Raw genomic sequence first — 14,281 nt, 5'->3', positions numbered from 1 at the left:
AGGGATTAGAAAATAGAAATATCAAGATAGGGCCGGACTAAGGACTTCCACCAGTAGGAATCTCTCGTTACCCATTCACTGCTTGGCATATGGGGGACAGTAGAACTCCGAAAGTGTGCTTACAAGCCCTGTCTGTTTACTATATATGATTTCTATAATATACAAGGGCACTAATTACAGACCCTGCGATCTGTTTACAGAGTTTTCATAAGTTATAACATCACAGTCCTTATAATATACAGACACTATTACTTTCCTCATCTATACATTTGTGTTTATCACCACATCTACATATTCTATTAAACTATATCCTTTCTCCAGTAGTTGAGGACAGCCCAGTATTTCTCTCATTGGTTGCGCTGTGTCTAGTACGCATCAGCCAAAAGCAGAAAAGAAAGACTGTCCTCTCTACTGGTTTATCTTTATCTTCATTTTCCAAGGACTGACACCAGTAAGAATCACTCATCCCTCATTCACTGTATCACACATGAGGGACAGTAGTACTCTGACCGTGTTCTGGTAGTCCCGCCTACCTATTGCCAACTATTTGGGGGATACAGCTTTTTCCATAATTATATAATCTTTACCTGGAGGCTTTTTAAATTTCATGTATTTTACTTATATGTTTGTCTATTGTCTTCATATTTCGCCCATGTTAGTTAATTTTATTGTTATATGGGCCTGGGGGCCTTTTGCAAATCTTGAATAACAGTTAAGTTTTATTGTTCGTCTAAATTTCTTGTTTCCCCCTTTTTTTTCCCTCCCTTCCTTGATTTAATGAAGAGTGCTCAACCACCTATATAGTTTCTTTTTAGCTTTTCTCTTAAGCGGTTTCTGTATTTCACAATGGTCTGACTCTGTGGGAGCACCACCACTCTTATCAGTATAAATTTTCTTATTGTTATTGATCAGTGGTTACTATAACGAGACCTTATTCTATGAGGTTCTGTCTCTAAGTTTAAACCAGTGCAGTGGGATACCCCCTTTGTTTGTGTTGTATAAAATAATCAGTAAGACATTGTTTAATTTGGGCAGTAAGTTCCGGACTGTGTAAGAGGGAGTCATTCAGCCTCCAAGAGGCAAGGTGGGGGGAGAAGGACAATAGAAAGGAGATCAACAGTAATCAGGTAATGGCCAGACCATAACATAGGAAGTATACATGCAGAGGTAAGTTTAGAGCAGGGATAGGGAACATTCGGCCCTCCAGCTGTTGTTGAACTACACATCCCAGCATGCCCTGCAACAGTTTTAGCATGGGCAAGTTGCAAAACTGTTGCAGGGCATGCTGCTGTCTAGTTCAGCATCAGCTGGAGGGCTGAAGGTTCCCCATCCCTGATTTAGAGGATAGGTCCCTGCTGAGAAGTATCTTATCAATCCTAGAGTAGGAACTATGGACAGAGGAATAAAACATATAGTTCCTAGTCAGAGGTTCAATTAACCTATACAAGTCATATAGTAGATGGTATTTCACCAAGAAACCAATAATAGCAAGGCCAAATAGGTGGAGGAAGGTGGTTTGGGAGTAGAGGGAAGAGGAAGGGAGGATCTATCTAGGGCGGCGTCAAGAACCTCGTTAAAATTGCCTGCTACAATAAGTTCCCTTTTACAGAGTATAATCAAATGGGAGTCCAAACTCCTAAAAAAGGCAGCTTGATTTTGGATGGTGGCATACACATTAACAAGGGTGCATAGGGTGTTGATGAGTTTCCCAACAAGGATAAGCCAGGGCAGGAACAGGTAACTTGGTAAGGAGCATCAGTTCCACAACAAAAAAACAAAATCACATTTAGAATGGACCGTTGCCATAAAGAGACCTAACAGGTACTAAGACAGTGAAAAGAATCAAAGTTCGGTACATACAAAGATGGTGAAGAAGAAAGAGGACTAGAAACAGCATGTAAATAAGAACACAATATATCACCAAGTCAAATATGTACTCCATTGTAGAAGAAAACAGAATTGAATGACATAGAGACATAATCAACATCAGGACGGAGGACCCGCAGAAGCAGATTTACTCGCAGACGGCACTCTTGACCAATCTCGATTCAGGGAGTGTCATGGCATAGCATTAGCCTTCAAGGGTGGAGCATCGTGCAACCGCTACGGTTAAACAGACGAGGTTGGCAGAAGAGAGAGACCCAAGGCGTCCATGAGCCGATGAGCCTCAACCAGATCTTTAACTGAATGAAGACAGTTACGGTGCCACACCATGATGTGGAAGGGAAAACCACACCTTTAACGAATGCCATTGTCCCTAAGAACCGTGGTAATGAGTCTGAAGTCCTTCCTCTTGAGCAAAGTAGCAGGTGCAATGTCCTGGAATATTTGAAGTGGGCAGCCTTGAAACTGTGTATTGTATCTTCCTAGCCTCCTTAAGTATATCCTCCTTGGTCGTATAGTAATGGCAGCGCAGAATAACATCCTGAGGCTGAGAGGAGTCTTGTGAGCGAGGGCGGATAGCTCTATGGGTCCTATCCAATAATAGATGGTCCTCCGGTGTTGTCAGTGAAAGGTGCAAAAATAGTTTTTTAAGGTAGTCATCTAAAGACGCCAAATCAACCTCCTCAGGAACAACTCTGATGCAAAGGTTATTTGTCGTGCTCCGTGTCAATGTGGAATGTTCCGAGTCCTCCGAGTTTGAAACATCAGGGAGCGAGGGGGTAGACCGACCTGAAGGTTTAGCAGCTGAGAAGGCACATTTTTAAAGACTCTTAGTCAGGTCCGATCCATTTTGTTTACGGTTGCCTTTAGGCATGATGAAGCTACCGACAGATCAACATGAGAAAATAACTGTGGTACGTAGTCAGGTAAATCACCATAGTAGGGAAATGGCGCTACAATTATTGTATCATAGGTAGCATAGAATGAAAGTCCTGAGACTCTATAAATTCACATCATGAAAGGATTGAGAGACAAAATCAAATAAACAAAGTTCACCACTAGAGGGAGCTTCAGCTCTATTTATCAGCAATAATATTATGAGAGTATGGTGGTAGATAACAGCAACATATAGCACAGTCAAAGGAGGTCCTCCCAGGGCCTGATCACTGAGATTTGATGTGATAAATCACCCAGCAGTGCTTATAGCTAGTGGCACAGGGGATCACAGGCAGTAATAGAAAAGGTGTGGGGGCTGCAGCTGGCCAACTCACCGCCTTCATACATCAGGTGCCACCAGGAAGTGTGAGGCAAGATCAGGCAGGTAGGGAGCCTCAATCACAGACCAGCCAGTGACAGGAGATCCCCACAGTCACTCTTATAGGCAGTGAAAAACAGCAGAGGTCCGATCCAAGATGGCTGCTGGGAGTCAGAGAGCTGGAGAGAAGCAGCCTCTTCTCAGCTCCTGTGCGATGTAGTCACGGCTGGCAGGGTTCCCAGGGGGGTGGAGGATGGTGGACAGGCTACCGCTGAAGTACTGCTGCAGGGGGGAGCGCACACAGAACGGCGCCGCGTCCCGGAGCTCCGGTCCCGGATCTTCTCAAGTGAGTGGCGGCCACAGCTGGAAATAGAGTCCCTGGCCTGACAGGCGCAGGTAGGCCGCAGCATGGCGACACAGACTGAGCCCGCCGCAGCGCCCCAGATTTCTCCCAACCACTCAGGGCAGCTGACACTCGGTGAGATGGGGCAATTGGCGTGCCTGGGAGGGGATAAAAGGGCCAATGTAAGCACTCCAATCGGGAGCTCAGGAGGGCCACCTCTATCCCGTATGCCCACCAGGCCACACCCCCTGTTTTGTTCACATTTTTATTTTTTGACCAAAACATTTAAGCTTGCAGCCAATCATCAACGGCTCCCAATCTCTGCAATTCACTACACCTTAAATTCCCAATCTGCCCCAGGGTGTAGCCCATTTAACCCAATCCAAAAATATACTGGTAGGTCAATTGGCTCCCAACAAAAATAAAAATTAACCCAAGCGTACAAGTGTGTGCGTGTACATGTGATAGGGACTATAGATTGTAAAATCCACTGGGGCAGGGACTGATGTGACTGGCCAAATATTCTCTGTAAATAACTGGTAATAAATACTAATACTAATATTAATATTAATATTAGTAATATTAATACTAATATTACACCAGGCATTTGTGAGCAAAGATGTCAGAGGATCAAAGGGTTATACTGTATATTCTTGGATGTGCAAAATCCACATAATCCACATACTGTATGCCTGGGGCAAAAAAAGAAAAGAAAATGATCTTGCTGTATTTTGTATTTTTATATTTTACCAAATGATAAGGAGTCATTTAATAGTGGTGATTAAAGAGGGATCACATATTAAAACTGTTCTATAGGTAACTATAGATAAGGTTGTGTTGTCATCAGGGACGTATTAAGGTTGGGGGAGGGCCCAGGTGAATGGAGGTTGTGGGGGCCCCTATTAGTAATATCGCTGGGCAGCGCTGCCCGAACACCAGATGCTGGAGGCTTACAGTCAGTCACTGTCTCACGGGATTTCCCATTTATATCGCGCAAGACTGGCTGTGCAGGAGCTACTCGGTGGTCGCTGTGACTAAACAGCTGAGCTGAAGGAGAGAGACTCTGAATCCTACAATTCAAAATGCAGTGTGTGTGGGGACCTAATGTGTGGGGATCCCTGTCGCCCCTCCCTTTATCTGGCCCTGGTTGTCATAGCAACCAATACTTTATGTATTGTCAGTGCAACTTTTTTGATTGGCTGTGGAAAGTCATTGATTGGCTGTGGAAAGTCATTGCACCTTATCTGATTGGATGTTGTGGGTCACTGCATCTTTCTGATTGGCTGTTGTAGGTGAATGCACCTTTTCTTATTGGTACCTGTTGGTCACTGCACCTTTTCTGTTTGGCTGTTGTAGATCATTGCACTTTTTCTGCATGGTTTCTTAGAAATGTTCCCCAAGGTGTCTTGGTATTAGAGGCAAAAATGCCGATCTGAAAAAATGATTAACCTACCATGGTTGTGCTGAAAGTCTTCAGTAATACGGATCACTCCACGTTCTCCAAAATCATAGTTAGATTTCACCAGGGCTTCTTTATTGGCTTCATATCCAACCAGAACCACAGCTTTTACAGGTCCAAAATGGAAGGTGAAGAATGTGCCATATTTTTTTGCAAGCTGGAAAACAGTTTTAATATAACGTTAACTGAGGAAGCACTTTATTTAATGGAACTTAGAAAAAAATAATTGTACAGTAGTATCACAACATTTATTTATCTGCACAAGTGGCTGCATTTAGACTCTATGTACTAGCTCACACAGAGCTACCATGCTCTACTTTTGGAACAATGTGGCACTATATTTAATATTTATATACAGTGCTGACCTATGCTGCTTTGGCGGTGATGGAGGATTCAGATTAGAAAAATCTCAACACGATGTCTGTGTGTGTGTGTGTGCCTATCTAATCATCAAGAGACATATATATTGTATGTTTATATGTCCCACGATGGTTAGATAGGACAATTTATATACCTATGTTTTTCAATAAGAATTTTTATCTGTGTAAAATAATTAGAGATGTGCACCGGACATTTTTCGGGTTTTGTGATTTGGCTTTGGATTCGGTTCAGAGGCCGTGTTTTGGATTTGGACGCGTTTTGGCAAAACCTCCCTGAAAATTTTTTGTCGGATTCGGGTGTTTTTTTCAAAACCCCCTCAAAAACAGCTTAAATCATAGAATTTGGGGGTAATTTTGATCCTATAGTATTATTAAACTCAATAACAACAATTTCAACTCATTTCCAGTCTATTCTGAACACCTCACAATACTTTTAGTCCTAAAATTTGCACCAAGGTCGCTAAGCTAAGCGACCCAAGAGGGCGGCACAAACACCTGGCCCATCTAGGAGCGGCACTGCAGTGTCAGACAGGATGGCACTTAAATAAATTGGCCCCAAACAGCACATGATGCAAAGAAAAGAGAAAAAGAGGTGCACTGTGGTCGCTGGATGGCTAAGCTAAGCGACACAAACACCTCAATATCACAGGAATTATTTGTTCTAATCAACGGTATTATTGGTCCAAATCACTGGAAGAAAATGACAAAATCACTGGAATTATTTGTTCTAATCAATGGTATTATTGGTCCAAATCACTGGAAGAAAATGACAAAATCAATGGAATTATTCGTTCTAATCAATGGTATGATTGGTCCAAATCACTGGAAGAAAATGGAATGGATGGATACTTGCAGTGACACAGAGCTGCAAGATACAGCAATGGCCTACTGTACACAACTATATACTGTTGGGTCACCAAAATGCTGCACTGTAATACTATATACTGCTCACAAAAATGCAGCACAGATATGGAATGGATACTTGCAGTGACACAGAGCTGCAAGATACAGCAATGGCCTACTGTACAACTATATACTGTTAGTCACCAAAATGCTGCACTGTAATACTATATATACTGCTCACAAAAATGCAGCACAGATATGGAATGGATACTTGCAGTGACACAGAGCTGCAAGATACAGCAATGGCCTACTGTACAACTATATACTGTTAGTCACCAAAATGCTGCACTGTAATACTATATATACTGCTCACAAAAATGCAGCACAGATATGGAATGGATACTTGTAGTGACACAGAGCTGCAAGATACAGCAATGGCCTACTGTACAATTATATACTGTTAGTCACCAAAATGCTGCACTGTAATACTGTATATACTGCTCACAAAAACGCAGCACAGATATGGAATGGATACTTGCAGTGACACAGAGCTGCAAGATACAGCAATGGCCTACTGTACTGTACTACTATAATTATTATATACTGGTGGTCCCCAGTCCCCACAATGCAGCACACTGATCAGATATTTGCAGCACACTGAGCACAGATATGGAACGTTTTCAGGCAGAGAACGTAGATATTTTCAGCACACTGAGCACAGATTATTTGCAGCACACTGAGCACAGATATTTGCAGCACACTGAGCACCGATTACGGAGCTTTTCAGGGAGAGAACGCTGCCACGTCCTCTCCGTTCAATTTCCAATGCACGAGTGAAAATGGCGGCGACGCGCGGCTCCTTATATAGAATACGAATCTCGCGAGAATCCGACAGCGGGATGATGACGTTCGGGCGCGTTATGGTTAACCGAGCAAGGCGGGAAGATCCGAGGCTGCCTCGGAACCATGTAAAATAGGTGAAGTTTGGGGGGGTTCGGATCCCGAGGAACCGAACCCGCTCATCTCTAAAAATAATTTAATGTAACTACCTCTTACCTATTATAATTGTATAAAATTTGACTACTTAACTGATAAAATTTTTAAAACTGAGCTTGTCATAATCAGGCAGCGAATATAGAGAAACATATAACACAGCTTGTTGTATAAATTAGATAGAAACCTTGAACTGCTATGCTGTTGGAATGGGTGTGTGAGAATAGGTACCACCTGTTTGCTAATCAGGAGCTGATGAATCAAAGAACAAGGTTGGGTATATCAGACCCGTTAGGACACACTGCCAAGCATCTTGACAAAGGAGGAGGCACTCAGAAATGCATTGATGCGGCAGCGACAGCGGGTTAGACTACACGTGGAAACGCTCCCTTATGTTGAGTCTGTTACATAGTTAGTGAGGTTGAAAAAAGACAAGTTGTCCATCGAGTTCAACCTTTATTTTTGGTCATATACTATTCTCTATATAACCATAGATCTACCCATGATGGCTCAAGTGGAGTCCGTTTTTAGTCTAGTTGACATCTAGAATGCATACTTTATAAAAAAAATACATTCATTTTAGATGCTATATCCTTGGATATCTTTTTCAGTTAGAAATTTATCTAACCCATTTTTAAACTTACTAACTGAGTCCTCCATTACTACCTTTTCTGGCAAAGAAATCCAGGTCCTAACTGCCTTTACTGTGAAGAACCCCCTCCTTCGCTTGGTATGAAATTTCTTCTTCTCTAACCACAGAGGGTGTCCGTGTGTCCTGTGTACAGATCTCTCAATAAATAGATCTCCTGTTAGCTCCATGTATTGTCCCTTTATATATTTATAAATATTAATATTGTCTTCCCGTAGATGCCTTTTTTCAAGTGTAAACATATTTAACCTGATCCAGTGCCTCTAGCCCCTTTATCAATTTTGTTGCTTGCCTCTGAACCCTTTCAGGTTCTAAGATATCTTTTTTATAGTGCGGTGCCCGGAATTGTACACAGTATTCAAGATGTGGATGTACCAATAATTTATATAATGGTAGGGATACACTTTTGTCCCTTATCTCGATTCTCTGTTTTATGCATGCCAATATCTTATTTGCCTTCATTGCTGCAGTTTGACATTGGGTACTGTTGTTAAGTCTCTTATCAATGAGCACCCCCAAATCTTTTTCAAATATCGTCTTCCCTAAGTTCTCCCCATTTAATTTGTAGGTTGCATGATTATTTTTTTGTCCAAAAGTGCATGAGTTTACATTTTTCTATATTAAACCTCATTCTCCATTTAGCTGCCCAAACTTCCAGTTTAAATAAGTCATTCTGTTGAGACTCTGAATCCTTATCTGATTTAATTACCCTACAGAGTTTAGTATCATCTGCAAAGATTGACACTATTATTTCCAGACCTATTCCTAGGTCATTAATAAATATATTGAACAGTAATGGCCCGAGTAATGACTCTTATGGTACTCCACTGAATACAGTGGCCCAATTGGAGAACATCCCATTAACCACAACTCACTGTTCCCTGTTATCTAGTCAATTACTTACCCAAGTACAAATAGTGTTTCCTAGGCTGAGCTCTCTTAGTTTGAAAATCAGCCTCATGTGAGGCACTGTATCAAAGGCTTCAGCAAAATCTAAATAGACCACAACAACAGCGTTTCCCCAGTGAAGATTATTACTCACTTTCTCATAGAAGCTAATTAAGTTAGTTGGGCATGACCTGCCCCTCACAAAACCATGCTGATTCCTATTAATAACATTTGAGGTATCCAAGTATTCCTGTATCCTATCCCTTAATATTCCTTTTAATATTTTCCCCACTATAGATGTCAAACTAACCGGTCTATAGTTACCAGGATGAGTTTTTATTCTTTGATTCCTTTTTGAATACCGGGATTACCTCTGAAATATATAAGTTCTTTGGTATCATGTCTGTTTTAATTGAATCATAGAAAATTAAATATAAAGGCCATGCTAGTTCTGAGTTAAGCTCCATATGAACCCTTGGGTGTAGTCCATCTGGACCAGGAGATTTATTAGCCTTTATTTTGTTTAGTTGCTCACGGACTGCTTCCTCACTCAAACAAGTACTCAACAAGGGTACATTATCATTATCTATGTTATTCACTACCTCCACCATCTGGTCCTCTCTAGTAAATACTGATGAAAAAAAATTGTTAAATATTTCTGTTGCCGGACTAATGCTCTGAGACCACCTGAGATGGTCTCAGATACAGCACACAGCCTCAACAACTAAAGGGTACGAATTACCTTGTGTAACCGCTGTCTTATATTCTGTTTAATTCACATAATGTGTATGTTCTATTGTAAATAAATTCTTTTTCTGGAGACTTGGGGGGGGGATGTAATAGGGTGTGAGAATCAGAAAGTGAGAGATTTTGGGGAGTTCTGTTTTTTTAAAGTGACAATTATTTACATGGCAAAATCAACCTGCCACTTTTAAAATAAATAGGAGAAATCTCCCAAAATCTCTAACTTTCTGATTCTCACACCCTATTACATTCCCCCCATATATTTTGTTTCCTTGCATGGTATACAAGCATGGCGGCACCTACCGCTAAATATCATTTGGGATCATGGAGAAGGGGAAATCTACAGCCATCCATACACTAGACTGCTGTTAGGAAAAGATACCTTTATGTGAAGATAGCGTTTATTTAAAGTAACTGTCACTCCATATGCACAAGTGAAGACAGTTGTTGATCCGGGTTATGACACATACCATGTGAAACAAGGATTTTTCTAAGACTAAGTAATTATTCCACACGAATAGAGGGTACACCTAAAGTGAGAGGAGCAACAGACTCTAGAAGCGCAGAATAGCAAACACCATTGTCTGTATATAATTACATTCAGGCCACTGCCCTCTCGGCACCGTTCAGTTTAGGAAGGCTGTAATTAAAAAACATAAAGATTACCTCTAGAACAAGGAAACAATTTTAAATTAAACGGAGGATACCAAAAGATACCATATGGAAGAATCGGGAGGCGATTACGAGACCGCCTGTGAGGAGCCTGGCGGTCACAATGCCGACGCCGGAATCTCGACACACGGTGAAATGCCGCTGCCGGAATACCAGCGCCACAGGCTTTTCTCTCTCTCTCAGTGTCCACGATACCAATAGAGGAAGAATAGATCCTGTGGTGAGCGCAGCGAGCCACCGTGCCAGCAACGAGCCCGCAAGGCGCTTTCTACCACTCGACCCGCTGCTGGCATATTGGTGGCCAGGATTCTGCTATCAGGATCATGACAGCCGGGATCCCGGCTGCCAGTGAAAGGTATGTATTCCAGAAGAACCTACTATAAAAAATATAATAGAACCAAGGATTAGTCTCAGCGGGAGGCATTTGATATGCCGGGTGTCGGATCCCGACGCTCAGTATACTGGCATCGTAATCCCGACAGCCAGCATACCGACAACTATTCCCCCTCTTGGGGTGTCCCCGACACCCCTACATGCGCCACCATGCCTGTAGCATGGCGAGCGCAGCAAACCCGCAAGGGGCTCTTTTGCGCTCACCCCGCTGCCTGCATGCCAGCTGTCAGGATCCCGGCGACGGTATGCTGAGTGCCGGGATCCCAAGCGCTGGCATAACGTACTACACCCGTCCAGGGCCGGATTAACAATGGGGCGGATGGAGCTGCAGCTCCAGGCCCCCATCAAAATAGGCCCACTGCATCTACTGTGCTGCAGCTGTAGACAGGAAACATTTTTCCTGCTACAGCAGCCTGCAATTGCCACCCTCCGACCACCTCCCCTCCTCCTGTGGCACCCACGCACAAAGGCCACCGCAGGCACAAACTTTATGGGCGGCGGAGTGGAATGGGTCACTAACCCTCCCTGCGCCGCACAGGCAGTGACGTAACACCAGTCAGTGTTTCCGCCTTTCTTCCGGAGTCCCGGTAGCTCCGCCTCCAGCCAGGTCATAAATAAATAAATAAATAAATAAATCATAAAAATGGGCGTGGCCACGGGGGTCCGATATTAGGCCACGCCCCCGAATTTGCTTGGCTCCTGGCGTCGGCGGTAGTCTGTGTGTGGCCTGCCCCTCACTGCTTCCTCTGTGGGGACTTGGAGGTGACAGGTACAGAATACATGTGTGTGTGTGTGTGTGGGGCGAGGGGACAGGCTGAGTGTATGTGTGGTGACTGGGATAACAGGCTGTATGTGTGGGGGGGGGGTGACTGGGATAACAGGCTGTATGTGTGGGGGGGGTGACTGGGATAACAGGCTGTATGTGTGGGGGGGGTGACTGGGATAACAGGCTGTATGTGTGGGGGGGTGACTGGGGGTAACAGGATGTGTGTGGGGGGGGGGTGACTGGGGGTAACAGCTGTGTGGGTGTGACTGGGGGGATAACAGGCTGTTTGTGTGTGGGGGAGGGGATGACTGCGAGTAACAGGCTGTGCGTGTGTGGGGGGGGTGACTGGGGGTAACAGGGTGTGTGTGGGAGAGGGTGACTGGGGGTAACAGGGTGTGTGTGTGTGTGGGAGGGGGTGACTGGGGGTAACTGGTTGTGTGTGTGTGTGTGTGTGTGTGTGTGTGTGTGTGTGGGGGGGATGACTGGGGGTAACAGCTGTGTGGGTGTGACTGGGGGGATAACAGGCTGTTTGTGGGTGAGGGGATGACTGCGAGTAACAGGCTGTGCGTGTGTGGGGGGGGGTGACTGGGGGTAACAGGCTGTGTGTGTTGGGGGGTAACTGGGGGTAACAGGCTGTGGGGGTGACTGGGGGTAACAGGCTGCGTATGTGTGTGGGGGGTGACGGGGTAACAGGCTGTGTGTGTGGGTGACTGGGGGTAACAGGCTGTGTGAGTTTGAGGGGAGGGGGGATGACTTGGCTGGGGGGTGGCTGTGTGTGTGTATGTGAGTGTGTATGACTAGGGGGAACAGGCGGCGTGTGTGTGAGGGTGACTGGGGGTAACAGGCTGTCTGTGTGTGGGGGTGACTGGGGGTAACAGGCTGTCTGTGTGTGAGGGTGACTGGGGGTAACAGGCTGTGTGAGTTTGAGGGGAGGGGGGATGACTTGGCTGGGGGGTGGCTGTGTGTGTGTGTGTGTGACTAGGGTGAACAGGCTGCGTGTGTGTGGGGGTGACTGCGGGGTAACAGGCCGTGTGAGGGGAGGGGGGGCATGACTTGGCTGGTGGTGGCTGTGTGTGTGTGTGACTAGGGGGAACAGGCTGTGTATGTGCGGGGAGGGGGTGTGTGGCTGGGGGGAACAGGCTGTGTGTGTGTGGGGAGGGGTGTGTGGCTGGGGGGAACAGGCTGTGTGTGTGTGAGTAAGGGGGGGTGACTGGGGGGGAACAGGCTGTGTGTGTGTGTGGGGAAGGGTGTGTGGCTGGGGGTAACAGGCTGTGTGAGTAAGGGGGGGTGACTGGGGGGGAACAGGCTGTGTGGGGTGACTGGAGGCACTGTCGGTGCCACTCCATGTTGTTTCTGCCACTTTTTTTTTTTTTTTCAAGCAGGGACCTGCGGCAGTGTGGTGCCATGAAGGGGCATGCAGCAGTACTAGCAGGAGGAGGTGGTCCAGCCAGTCCAGCCGCACTCACCTTTTTTACCACTCTCTGACGCTGTTGCCCGACGTCATGATCCAACAAAAAACAGAAGAAGGGACCCACTGCTGCCGGAGAAGAAAGGGGACCCGCTTTTCCTGTCACTGATGAGAAGGGGACCCACTACTGCCCGAGGTACACAGTGCCGTTTCACTGAAGGGAGGGACGCACAGTGTCACTTGACCTGGGGGCAGGGGGACAGAGCTAAGTACACAGGGCCATCTGTACCCCCTCTCTCTCAACCCTCCATCCGTCTCACCTCTCTCTTTCCCCTCTCTCAACCCTGGTCTCTCTCACCCCCACTGTTTCCCTCTTTCTTTTTCTTTCATTCTGTATTCCCCCCCTCTTTGTCACCCCCTTCTCTCTCTCTCTCTCTAACTCTCTCTCTCGTTCTCTTTTCTTTCTCTCATTTCTCTGTCTTGCTCTTTCTTTCTCTCTCACTTTCTTTGTCACCTTTCTCTCTATACCCTGCTCCCTCTTCTCTGACCCTCCCTCGTTCACACACCCCTGTCTTACTCAACTTTGTCTCGCATCCTCCCTGTCTCTCTAATTCTCTCTCTCTCTCCCCTGCTCTCCACCCCATCCCATTCTCTCTCAACCCTCTCTCTTACACTACCTCTCTGTCTCACCTTTTTCTTTCTCATACTTTCTCTCTCTAACCCTCTCTCCCTCGCTTTCTTTTGCTCTCTTTCCCTCTCTCTTACACCCTGCTCCCCCACTCTCACAACCGTCTGTCTCTCTTTCTTTCTCTGTCTTTTTTTCTTTCTCCTCCTCTCGACTCTCTTGCGCTGCTTTCTCTACCCTGCTGTCTGTCTCACCTCTCTTTCTCTCCCCTTTCTCTCTCCTCTCTCTTTCTCTCTCTCTCTCTCTCTCTCTCTCTCTCTCTCTCACACACACTCTGTCACCTCTTTCCTCTCCCCCTTCCTTTCTCTCACCCCCTCCTTTGTCTCACCTCTCTCTACCTCTCTCTCTCTCATTCTTTTCTCTCCCTCTCATTCTCTCTTCCCTGCCTCCTCTCCCCCGCCCCCCCTCTCCCTCGCCCCCCTCTCCCTCTTTCAAACCTCTCACCCACTTATCTCAACTTTCTTTCTTTCTTTCTTTCTTTCCATTATATCTCATCCTTCCTCTCTGTCTCCCCTCTCTTTCATTCTCTTTATTTCTCTCTCTCCTGCTCTCTCCTTTCACCCCTCCCTCTGTCTCACCTCGCTCTCTTTTTCTCTCTCTCCCTATTTTTCTTTTTCTCTAACCTTCTTTCTACCTATCTCTTTCTTTTGTTCTCTTCTCCCTCCCCTCTCTTAAACCCTGCTCCCCCTCTCTCTCAACCCTCTCCAACTCCCCCTCTCACCTCTCTCTCTTCTGTCTCTCCCTGCTTTCTCTACCCTGCTATCTGTGTCCCTTTCTCTCTCTTTCTCTCTACTCCCTTTCTCTCTCCTCTCTCTCTCACCCCGTTGTCTCTCTATCCCTCTCGTCCCCTTTATGAGGGATGATGGGTGTTGCTGGCTGCTGCTGTGATCTGTACTGTTGGGTGCGATGCTGGGAGAAG

The 14,281-nt window shown here is 45.5% G+C and overlaps 1 protein-coding gene and 1 long non-coding RNA gene across 4 annotated transcripts in view; one reads left to right on the top strand and one right to left on the bottom strand.

Annotated features, from left to right (window-relative positions):
• The window catches only part of LOC134945340 (uncharacterized), a 171,285-nt gene that overhangs the window by 79,579 nt on the left and 77,425 nt on the right, over nt 1–14,281 (top strand). The window lies entirely within an intron of this gene.
• LOC134945337 (cytochrome P450 2W1-like) overlaps nt 1–14,281 on the bottom strand; it is an 88,976-nt gene that overhangs the window by 61,449 nt on the left and 13,246 nt on the right. For both annotated transcript variants that reach the window (XM_063934541.1, XM_063934542.1), the window contains exon 2: nt 4,936–5,098. In XM_063934541.1, coding sequence (XP_063790611.1) covers nt 4,936–5,098 — 163 coding nt within the window. The remainder of the gene's footprint in view (nt 1–4,935; nt 5,099–14,281) is intronic.

The sequence above is a fragment of the Pseudophryne corroboree genome, chromosome 7 (assembly GCF_028390025.1).
Source record: "Pseudophryne corroboree isolate aPseCor3 chromosome 7, aPseCor3.hap2, whole genome shotgun sequence".
NCBI lineage: Eukaryota > Metazoa > Chordata > Amphibia > Anura > Myobatrachidae > Pseudophryne > Pseudophryne corroboree.
Note: the sequence above shows the minus strand (reverse complement) of the source record. Positions and strands in the feature narration are given on the sequence as shown.